The sequence below is a fragment of the Hyperolius riggenbachi genome, chromosome 1, assembly GCF_040937935.1.
Source record: "Hyperolius riggenbachi isolate aHypRig1 chromosome 1, aHypRig1.pri, whole genome shotgun sequence".
NCBI classification, from domain to species: domain Eukaryota; kingdom Metazoa; phylum Chordata; class Amphibia; order Anura; family Hyperoliidae; genus Hyperolius; species Hyperolius riggenbachi.
In genome coordinates, this window is record NC_090646.1 from 545,975,793 (window position 1) to 545,988,122 (window position 12,330).

Sequence of the window (12,330 nt, forward strand, 5' to 3'; positions counted from 1 at the left end):
CAGCAGAGAGTCCTTAGGCAAGACTCCCTAACACTGCTACTGCCTACTGAGCGCACTTTAGTGACTGCAGCTATGGCGCCGCCAGGAGAAAAGCACAGTATATATGTAGTTTGTCTTATTTGTCTATAAAAATATTAATAGACCTCTTATTGACCATATTTTAGGTTTTCTGCATTCTTGCTTTATATGTGAAGTCCGCTTTGACTTACAGCCATCACGGTAGGGAATTAAATCAGCTTAAGCAAAATCCATTCGATATTTAGAAACAGTTTATTAATAAGCTTTTGCCAAGCGTGATTTATTTGCAATTGTTATTAAGTCCGGTAGATCAGATTCTCTTGAACTTAGGGCCCGTTTCCACTTGTGCGGTGCGAATCGCCGCGGTAAAAATTTGCATGCGGATGCGAATTTTGTGTGCGGTTGTATGCGAATTTTCATGAAAATTCACATGGATGACGCTGTATGCAAATTTAACCATGGCAGTGCCGGTGTGCTTTTTCACTGATTTTCCATGCGAATTCGCATGAAAATTCGCATACCAAAGCCGCAGGTGATTTCCCTAATAAATACATTAGTTGTGATTCGCATGCATTCCACACGCAGGCGAATTCTGAGGGCTCTGCCGTGCAGAAAAATCCTGCACAGAAAAACGCTCAGGAAAACTGACAAGTGGAAATGGGCCCATCCACTTGTATTGGCTGTGCGAATCTGCATGCAGGAAACGCATGCAGATTCGCGATAGTGGAAATGGGCCCTAACAGTGGAACGTTATAGAAATGCAGAAAAGCATCTCTTTGTACACAACTTCAGTAATCTATTTTTGCAACACTTCTTGCATACATTTTGTGTATATATATCACTGCAGCAACTGTATTCAAGCAATTTTCTCACTGTAACAAATGATTGACCCTCCAAGCCATTTCTTGCAGTGGATAAAGATTTTGTGATTTATAGCTGAAGTTCTTGAAGTCAGAAGTGCAATGGATTGCCCTATTAAATAAAAAGACTGCAGTAAAAGCAAGCAACCTTCAGCTGTACCGGCAGTTTTTCAATTGCCAATTAAGGTGCCAAATCGAGTATTGCATTGAAGAGGCTAACTCATGCTACATACATCCAATTTTGATTGGCCAATTTTGCCTCTTTAACCACTTAAGGACTGCAGTCTTAAAACCCCCTTAAGGACCAGTCACTTTTTTTCCATTTAGACCACTGCAGCTCTAACGGTTTATTGCTCGGTCATACAACCTACCACCTAAATGAACTTTACCTTCTTTTCTTGTCACTAATACAGCTTTTTTTGGGTGCTATTTGATTGCTGCTGTGATTTTTAGTTTTTATTATAATTATCAAAAAAGACATGAATTTTGTCAATGATTTTTTTTTTTTTTTTTTTTTTTTTTTTTTACTTTCTGTGCTGACATTTTTCATAAAGTAAAATTTCTATATAAATCTTTGTCCACATTTATTGTGCTACATGTCTTTGATTAAAAAAAAAATCCAATAAGTGTATAGTTATTGGTTTGGGTAAAAGTTATAGCGTTTACAAACTATGGTGCAAAAAGTGAATTTTCCCATTTTGAAGCATCTCTGACTTTTCTGAGCACCTGTCATATTTCATGAGGTGCTAGAATTCCAGGATAGTATAAATACTCACCAAATGACCCCATTTTGGAAAGAAGACATCCCAAAGTATTCACTAAGGGGCCTGGTGAGTTCATAGAAGATTTTATTGTCACAAGTTAGCGGAAAACAACACTTTGTGACAAAAAAACGAAGTGTTTCCATTTCTGCGAACTTGTGACAAAAAAAATGAAATCTGCCACGGACTCACCATGCCCCTCTCTGAATACTTTGGGGTGTCTACTTTCCAAAATGGGGTCATTTGTGGGGTGTCCTGGCATTTTGGGGGGTGCTAAATTATAAACACCCCTGTAAAGCCTAAAGGTGCTCATAGGACTTTGGGCCCTTTAGCGCACCTAGGCTGCAAAAGTGTCACATATGTGCTATCACCGTACTCAGGAGAAATATTATAATGTGTTTTGGGGTGTATTTTTACATATATTGTCACAATATATATTACATATTGTCACAAAAACTTGTGACAAAAATAAAATCTTCTATGAACTTTCCATACTCCTAACGGAATACCTTGGGGTGTTTTCTTTCTAAAATTGGGTCACTTGTGGGGTTCCTATACTGCCCTGGCATTTTAGGGGCCCTAAACCGTGAGGTGTAGTCTGGAAACCAAATGCCTCAAAATGACCTGTGATATCCTAAAGGTACTCCTAGGACGTTGGGCTCCTTAGCGCACATAGGCTGCAAAAGTGTCACATGTGGTATCGCTGTTCTCAGGAGAAGTAGTATAATGTGTTTTGGGGTGTATTTTTACACATACCCATGCTGGGTGGGAGAAATATCTCTGTAAATGACAATTTTTTAATTTTTTTTTTTGACACACAATTGTCCATTTACAGAGATATTTCTCCCACCCAGCATGGGTATGTGTTAATACACCCCAAAACACATTATACTACTTCTCCTGCGTATGGCGATACCACGTGTGACACTTTTTTGCAGCCTAGGTGCATTAAGGGGCCCAAAGTCATATGAGTACCTTTAGGATTTCACAGGTCATTTTGAGGCATTTTATTTCCAGACTACTCCTCACGGTTTAGGGCCCCTAAAATGCCAGGGCAGTATAGGAACCCCACAAGTGACCCCATTTTAGAAGGAAGACACCCCAAGGTATTCCGTTAGGAGTATGGAAAGTTCATAGATTTTATTTTTTGTCACAAGTTGAGGGGGGGGGGGAGCTGGGGGGGGGGTGTGCGGGGTGGGGGGGGGGTTGATCAGGACCGCCCAGGGGGCAGTTTAGGACCGAATCTAAAATATAGCGTTGACAGATAGTGACAGGGAGTGATTGATGGGTGATTGGGTGCAAACTGTGGGTGATCAGGGGGCCGGCGGGGCAGAATCAGTGTGCCGGTGTTTACTAGGGGGGCTGCCTCCTGCCCTGGTGGTCCCTCGATCACTGGGACCACCAGGGCAGGAGGCATCCTGTATAATACACTTTGTATATAATACAAAGTGTATTATACACTTTGCATGCATTAACCCTCCTCCGCTTCTAAATAGCCGGTGGGTGGGCGGAGCCTAATGCCTGATATCAGCAGGTGTTGCAGCCGGGAGAATAGTGGACTGCGAGTAGGCAGGCCAGTCGGCAGGGCTGGATTTACCATAAGGCACTATAGGCGCCTGATGTTGGAAAGGCGGCTCACTCCCCTCCCCAAGCTCCTTCTGCAGAGTCCCAAACAGAGCATAATGAGGTTACTCACCGGGTCTCTGTATTCCACTGACAAGATCTCCCTTCAGTCGGGGGCACCACTGCATACTTAGTACTGAGGGTACCTCTGGCTACCTAATGCTAAGGGGCACTTGTAGCTACCTATGACTAGTAAGGGAGAGAAGTGACAGCTAGGTCAGCCAGCACACTTGCGGTGTGGTTTGGTGGTGGTTTGTAGGTTCATGAAGGGCGCAGTCTAGGGTGCCAGACCATCTGTGCCTATAGGCTCATGTGATGTAAATCTGGGCCTGCCAGTCGGCATCTATGTACAGGTATATCTTATGTCTGTGTACATATGTTTTTACATTTTTTTCATCTTAGTTGTCCTTTAATACTTGCTGGTGGGTGACTTTGTTGGGAGAAAAAAAAAACTTCTCCATGTTTGATTTCTGTATGTGGTTGCCTAGTTTCCCAAGGCTAGAACAGTGTAACCAATAACTGTAGGCCCTGTAAATGTTTGGACTTAAGCCATATGGCGTTGACTGCTGATGTGCATGAACTCTTAGGCCTCTTGCACACTGCATGCATTTCCGATTCCGCTTTTTAATCAGTTTTTACATCCGATTCAGATTCCGATTTGCAGTGTGCAGGGAGCAAACTGCAAATCGGAATCTGAATCGGATATAAAAACTGGTTAAAAAGCGGAATCTGAATCGGAATCGCGTGCAGTGTGCAAGAGGCCTTATGTGGCTTTCTGTCGTTGCTGAGACTGATTTTTCAGCACTTTCCTGGAGAAGGTTGTCTGCTGGATCCCATATTGGGGAATACACACAAATAGTTGTTACTTCAGGCTTCAGACCACACTGACGAAGCAGTATTGCAATGCACTGCATTGCCAGTGAGGCTCTCTCCTTAGTTCTAAACAGAGACATCTATATTATGGTGGTAGAACTCAAATCAAGGTCTTTGACATTATGGTTCAAGAGAAAATGGCTGTGGTAAATAGGGGAAGCTGGCATTATAACATCAGAATGAGCGGCTCATTCAGTTGGCAAACATTACTAACATAGTGTAGCTTTCAGTAGTTACCTGACTGATCAAATTATCTTTTGTTTATTGGAGGAAACTGGGTTTATTCATAAAAGTACAGTATGTTTTATGAATGCTAAATTGAAATTTGTACCCTCTATTTGTTGTATAGTGTTGCACCCGCTATCTGTTGTTGTATAGTGTTTTCATGCTATGTTTTTGCTTTAGAATGAAGAAATGTAGGCCGCACTCAGCATTGTTGCGTTTACACCAAGCGTGATGGGAATCGTAGGCAGTGCTCAGCATTGTGGTCATTCCACCAAGCTTGATATTAGTGTAGGCAGCACCTAGCATTGTGGTAATTCCACCAAGTTTGGAAGGAGTGTAGGCAGCGCTAAGCATTGATGCGATTCCACCAAGCTTGGTAGCTAAGTAGGCAGATCCTCTCAAAAATGTGCTAATTCCACCAAGCTTGGTCAGACTTCTCAACCTCCATTTCTCTCAGCAAGAGGCTTAAAACCGTTTGTGTAAAGGCTGGCCCATGATAATGAAGTCTCATAATCCTAAGGGAAAACAAGCAGGAAAAAAACATTGCGATGTATTCTGTTCTGACAACAGCCTCAGACAAGAACACAAGCAGATGTAGGCTGTTTAGGTGTTAGAACGTGAAAGATCTCTGTATGCGGCTTTCAGTGCATCTATCTGTTCCACAATATGTGCGTTCATAACTTGTTGACAGCATAAACTTGTTGACATAAAGAAGGAAGTGACACCCTCAGGGAAAGGCTATATTGGCTGTTTAGCCTAAAGTGGCACTTAAATAGAGACATTACATTAAACAATTTGCTTACTTCAAACAGAAATCTGAAATAACTGCACCCCAGCGTGCAAACATTCCACTCCATTCACTTTTTTCCCTGCTTACAGTTATAAATACAGTGTGCCATGAAAACAGCTCAAACAGCTCATAGTGTTATGAAAACACACATTTAATTACATGTATCCTCTCTGAGGCCCTTCAAGGAATGATATATGGAATCTGATAGAGCCTGCTTCCTTGGTGACAACCATATTAACTGATAAGGCGTCAAAAGCCATAATAATCATATGTGATGTCATATAACACCTAGCTTCATGCCATAATCTCAGTACGTGTAATAAAAATCCTGGTTTGTCGTCCTTTTGCCCAAACTTGCCCCTGCTAGAATAATAAACCCTACTATTTGCACTCAAATGTAAATATTTCTCATTCATCTGTATGCTGGGGTGCAAACAGCAGTGAAATAATGAAATGTCTTTGTGTTTATGAAGGAAATGTTTCTTGAATGAAAATGGAAGACAGACTATAGCTTCTTTGTTTCTTTGTTTTCCAGGGCCACTGCCAGTTGTTTGTTTCATATGGTTATACCTTCCCTTGGCATTGTTCTTATACACCGGCTTAGGCATACATATGTGATGACACCCATGCATAAACTGTAGCCCAGCATTGCCCCCAACCCATGCTCAAATGCTAGCCTGGCAGTGCCCCCAACTCCATGCATAAACTGTAGCCTGCAAGCCTTGCCTACTATTTTTGATAGTCCTAAACTAATGAGGTTTTGTGACTACTTACCTTTAGTGCTTTGGCCCACTAGAAATCGCAATTAAGTGCTTGAGATTTTTCAGTGTTTTCCAGAGTGATTTCTGCAGAGTTGTTTTGTTTTTTTTAATGGTGATTTCCATTAGCGCAAGGGTTTACGGGTACAAGTGGTTTTGTGTTGTAAAACCACCACAAAATTGCTTTGGACAGCGATTGAAAAGTGATTTCGCAGTGATCCTTTGGAAGCGCAAACTCTCCAAACATGCTGCAGGCACCGTGATTATTTTGGGAATCGTAGTCGCTACTGTGGAATCAATTCCATTGATCTTGATTAAGCTAATGCTTTTGGATTCTTAAGGGATTCCAAAATGCTGCTAAAAGCGTTCTTAGTGGACCCCAGGCTTTACTGAATCTGGGAGGGTTGAAGCAAAGCTTGTAGGGCGAGGACACTCATCCAATTTTGACTAGCCAATTGTGCCACTTCCATGTAGTGTGGGAACTTACCTGCACAATCTCACAACCTGCACAATCTGTTTTGTGAAACAGTAAAATTGGCCAATCATTGGTCTATCAGAATGATGTGTGTATGCACCCTTACACTGCTACAAAAATCATGCTGTGGTAAGTAGTCAGAGAACTGATTCAGTGTCTCATATGTTGAGGATCCACACAAGAAGGCAGAGATCCTTACAAAAAGAAACCAGAATTGGCTCCTGCCATATTCATTTCCGTTAATGGCACTGGTGGTTTTATTTTTTCATAAAGCCATTAAAACTACATGCTACCCAGCTCTGGTGAGTTTAGCATATAAGATGATTATCATGACCGTCAGACAAATAGATTTTTTTTTCCCCAGCTGATTCCCTGTTATTATTCATTATGAATGCAGCATTCCCCTGCCACAGTGCCATTGCCTCTGCTGTATGCTTTGATGGTTGGATTATACATGTGCTTATGCCCAAAACAAAACTTTTGATGGTTGGGTTGTTCTCTATTGTAAACAAAAGTGCGGTTACCCTAAATTGTGGTATTCTCTGAACTGGGATCTGTCACAGATGTGCCGGTGCTTTCCTTTTATTATGATGAGCTTTATTACTTCTGCTAATTGAGCAGCCAGTGTCAGCAGTAGGGAGCGATCTGCAAGCCGCAGCGATGGAGCTCGGATGCCATATTGCCATTTTGGTGCCTCATACACAGAACACTCCTGGAAAGGTCAGGCCGGCACATTTATGACACATTAACTGTAAATGGCAGTTTAGAGGTTTATTAATGTGCAGCACACTGTTTTGTACAGCAAATGCTGAGTGAATCACCGCAGGCTCAGACACGGCTTTATTCTGAGAGATAATCTGACTGGCAGCATCACACGTTACTAAATGAGAATAAAAGCATTCATCTTCTGAAGTTTTGTGTGCTTTACTCGGTTCAAGCATACAAATTGTCAGCTGCTAATCCCACCTGAGCTCGGATATTATTTTAAGACAGATTTAATGATGAGCCTCAGGCAGCAATCCAGACGCACATGTAGATTGATAATAATCCCGCATCAATAGTTTAAGCAATGAAATGTGTGATTTTCCTAGAGTTACCTTAAGATGAATTTGAAATAAAGGTCACATGATCCTAGGCAGATTAGAGTTACATTAAACCATCCATTCCTGAATCCTGATCCATCAAGGAGATGGTCAATGAGATGCGCATAATTCCGGCTGTATACAAATTCCATGAAAATTAAATTGGGCCAATTAAAGAATTGATTGAAAAGAAAAGCCAGAATCATTGGGCATCTCTGCATATTATGCCCCCCCCCCCCCCCTTTCCCTTTCAAGATCTATTCCTCTGACCTTGGGTTCCCTATAAAGAAAACATTCGGACCATAGACATGTGGAGGCTTGACCTATTTATTTCCTTTTAAACAATTCAAGTTGTCTGGCTGTCCTGCTGATCCTAAGCTTCTAAAGCTGAATACTCACCTTGTGACCCAGGAAGATGGATCCCAGTGACATCCCACGACCACAAGCTCTCCTCGATCATTATCTCCTTGGCTGCAGGTATACACAACGGGCATGAACGAGAGTACAAGCCATTGCGGTACTTTGCATGGGAGTCGTCGGATAGATCCGATCCGCCCTGATGGTCATTGTCACACAATGCTTATCGTCCACGTAATTGCATGCTTGTACCCACATAGCTAGATCGTGAAAACGATCGCTCGAAAAATCGCACAGTGGCTACGGGCATGAATAGTTTTAGCCATAGACTCTGAGAAAGCATGCAGATGAGAGGTCTCTGACAATATTAGCTGCATACTTGTTTCAGGTGTGTGATTCAGACACTATTGATCAGAAAGATCAACAGGATAGCCAGGCAACTGGTATTGTTTAAAGGGTCTCCGAGCACCTCTCATGGGCATGCCTTTAAGACAGACGACTTCCAACAAAGTCATGCTATGACCCCTCTGGAGGAGCTTCTTGTAATGGCCATGCGTGTAACTTCCTCCTGCTTAATTCAGTGATGCACTTCTCTAACAGAGAAGACAGGGTTGACCCGGAAGTTATAACATGGCCAAGATAGCAGCAGCAATTTTTAAATTGAAATTGAACTAAAAGTATTTGGTGTAGAACGGAGATTCAGGCATCAAATGAAAGAGGAGTGCGCAAGCTACAGAAAGGTATGCATCTTTAAGTACTTTGCAGTACTGGTCGGAGTCTTAAAGGCATGCCAAAGAGAGGCGCTCGGAGTCCCTTTAAAAGGAAATAAATATGGCAGCCTCCATATGTCTCTTACCTTGGGTTCCTTTGAAGATGGCCATACATAATATAATTAGATCATACATGTACACATAAATATTTGTCTGAAAGAGATTACTTTTAAAATCTTGATGACAATTGCCTGTAGCGATTGAGACCCGGTCACTAGGGTGGCAGTTCTGGACTCAAGCGTTACAGAGAGCGAGCGATGTGTACGGTTTGTGTGGAGAGGGGAAGAGTGATGATTACTTTTTGCGCCATGGAACAGTTTCTGCCTGTCGAGGTTAGAAGGGGAACATACCTTGAATGGCCACATCACCAGAGTTCCCTACAGCTTTATTATGGTGGGATGGACCTTGTGAAAATAAAATTATGGTGGTAAATGAAAGTGTTAATACAATTTTTTTTTTTTATACAATTTTTTTATTTATTTTTTTATTGTAAGTTGCTTGACCATTAATATGCACATCTAGCTTGAAGATGTTCATGTTTGATGTACTTTCTGTGGCAATCAGCCATTCAAAGAGAATACGGAATTAGTGCAATTTGTATCTTTATATAAAAGTGCATTGATCTGCTCCTGTGTTCTGTTCCTTTTTCCTCCTACAGTGTTACCTAATTTTATATATATTAATAAATTTGCTTGATCTGACTAATTTTTTTTTCTTTTAACAAGATTTTTTGTACACGTTCTGTTTTTCAGGGTGAAGTGAAAAGTAAAGTCTTCGAGCTAAACTACTATGAGGTCAGAAGCTTTGCTGCTATATTTCACAATACTGCAATTCGTTGGGGCTGGATTCCCAGAAGATTCTGAGCCAATCAGTATTTCGCATGGCAACTGTAAGTAAAACATTTCACTGCATGCAAAACCATTCATCCATGAACAGTGAAAACAAATTGACTCTTACCTATTGGCCCAAAAGGATGTCACTAGTTTGCAATGACAATACCATGTTAACCGTGAAGCTCTCTTGAGTGTTGAACTGAATGCAGTGGGTTGGAACTTGTCAAACTGATGGCATTCCTTCATGGAAATGAAGCTTAACCTTCCTTATCTGTGTGTGTTCTGTGGGCCAGGGTGGACTGAATGTTTTCTGTTTCACAGAAACTGTCTGAATGATGGTAAAATAAATGCTATAGTCTGAAAGTGTTTCCAGATAGCAAATTCCAAGACACAAAAGGGTGATAGATCCCTGGTCTTGCGCGTTTGCAATCTAAAGGAATGGGGTGGGGGAGCAAGAGGTGGGATATTATACAATATTCATACCTCTAGGAAGTGTGTTTTTAGGTTATTTAGTAAGGAGTACAACTTGGCTAGAGGTCAAAGGTGGAATGGCCTAAGTTAGAGCCTATGCTTGTCGGAGAATTTTGCAGTATCTACCCCTGCAGGACTTCATTTTGGCGCTGCAAGCATTCCCTTGTGCGTTCTCACTGCAACCCGTTAGCAGTGAGATCAGTGAATTGGAATGCAGTTCCCATACATTGATCCAAGTCTCTGTGTCAATGAGATGCCAGTGGGCATTGTAACAAACTAAGTAAAACATGTACACGTTACTTCCTAAGGCTGCTTTCACAGTGGGACGTTACAGGCGCGCGTTAGAGCAGCCTGTAACGCAGCCCAACTCACAGTAATGAAAAATCAATGGGCTGTTCACAGTGCACACGTTGTGTTACAGTGTAACACTACACGTTGAATGAAGGTGCAGCATGCTGTGCGTTATACTGGGCTTTAGCTGCGTTAGACTGCTTGCACATGCTGAGTGACTAGCCACATGGCTAATTAATATTCACTGCACTGTGGTGACGTAACCTGGACTCATAGTGTTGTCCGGATCATGAATGAATCTTTCATTTGATCCGGATCTTTTTTGTGAGTCGAATCATCCGGATCATCACAATGACCGATTCGGTTCACAGTGGATGTCTGGAAGAAACAAGAGCATACAGAATGTACAGTGCAGGGAAATTCCTGTCCTGCTAGTCATTTTACCCCCAGTCTGCTTCCCTAGCAAAATGATTCAAATGATTCGGTTCAAAGATCCAGATCTTTTCAATGATCCGATTCGAATCATCCGAATCCTTGGAAAAGATCCTGACTTCCCATCACTATCACTATCCTGGAGCTGCTGTTCTATCAGTATAGATAGAACGAAAACCGCGCACCAAGGGCTGCATAACGCGGCTCAATCTGACGTTCAACTTCAACACCACCATGCGTTGCGTTAGGGGCACGTTATGTGACCTTAACGTCCCCTAAAACGCAACGTCTTGGTGTGAAAGAGGCCTAACAGTAGGCACAGGAGAAAAACTGTGAGGACATCTTGTTGCCAAAAAGTCAAATTACACCTACATTTTTTTTAATTGACCCTTTTCCTCCCCACCCTCCCCTAGTTACCCAAATAAAACATTTGCATATTTAAAAAAAAAAAATACATAAATGGTTACCTTAGGGACTGAACTTCTTTAATATGTATGTCTTGAGGGTATATTACTGTTTTTGCATATGTGGGCTTGCAGTTCGTGATGAAGACAAAACTGAAAAAATACACCTTTATTTCCAAATAAAATATAGTCACCATAGATTGTGCTAGGGAAACATTTTAAACATTGCAATGACTGGGACAAATGGGCAAATAAAATGTGTGGGTTTTATTCACAGTAGAACGTTTAAATTTAAAATGATAATAGCTGAAACCTGAGCATTTTTTTCCATCTTTTTGTTCTTATTATTCCTTTTAAAATGCAATTAGAATAAAACAATTCTTAGCATAATGTACCACCCAAACAAAGCCTAATTGGTGGCAAACAAAAAAAACAAAAAAAAAGCTATATAGTTCATTTTGTCATAAGTAGTTATTGTTGTTGGCAAAAGAAAGGGAGGAGCACTGAAAGCTGAAAATTGCTCTGGTCATAAAGGGGAAAAAAACCTTTAGTGGTTAAAGATTTCAAAATTTCGAGAGTGACTGATGTGTTGTGGTGTCAGAGGAGTTCTATAGGTGTGTGTGAATATATAATTACACACACATATTTTGTTAGATATGACTTAACATTACATAAGAAGGAATTGCAGCAGATTGAAACAAAATCTCTTAATAAATTTGAAAGTAATAATAATCAGAAAATATTTTTTAAATTGCTGACTGCAGTCAGAGTCCTTTTGTCTGCACAGGGGATAATCTGTGCATCTCCTACTAATCCCCTCTGCTAACCTTCTTAAAAGCTGTAGGTTCTTAAGTACATGGCCAGTCCCCTACTTTTCCGCCTTATCTACCTGCAGAATAGACTTGACTTTTCTGAAAAGTGTGTCTTCCTGTAGCTTATCCCAGCTTTGCATGGCGTGGTTCCTTGCTGCTGCTAAGATCTGGAGACTCGTGTGATGAACATGGACCTTGCCGTTTGCTTAGTTCATCTTTATTAGCGTTATCAACTTAACCATGAGCCAGCATTGCATTCTAATACTGCAAGGATATACAAGTCTAATATGGAGCAGTAGGCTACATCACAAAAACCACAGAGATCTGTCTGCTAGTGAAAGCCTACGTTCTCGCCAGCGCTAAACCATAATTGTGATATTTAATAATCACAAATTCAATTACATGTATTTAAATCACGGAGACAGGGAGGATTAACAGGCGCATACCACATGCTTATGAAATTAGAGGCAAAATTAAAAAATGCATAAACCCAGG

General features: G+C 41.2%; 1 protein-coding gene across 5 annotated transcripts in view; it reads left to right on the forward strand.

The window, feature by feature from the left end:
- Window positions 1–12,330, forward strand: part of SEMA6A (semaphorin 6A) — a 321,282-nt gene that overhangs the window by 98,790 nt on the left and 210,162 nt on the right. For all 5 annotated transcript variants that reach the window (XM_068247141.1, XM_068247149.1, XM_068247126.1 and 2 more), the window contains exon 2: window positions 9,345–9,481. In XM_068247141.1, coding sequence (XP_068103242.1) covers window positions 9,382–9,481 — 100 coding nt within the window. In that variant the 5' untranslated portion in view covers window positions 9,345–9,381. The remainder of the gene's footprint in view (window positions 1–9,344; window positions 9,482–12,330) is intronic.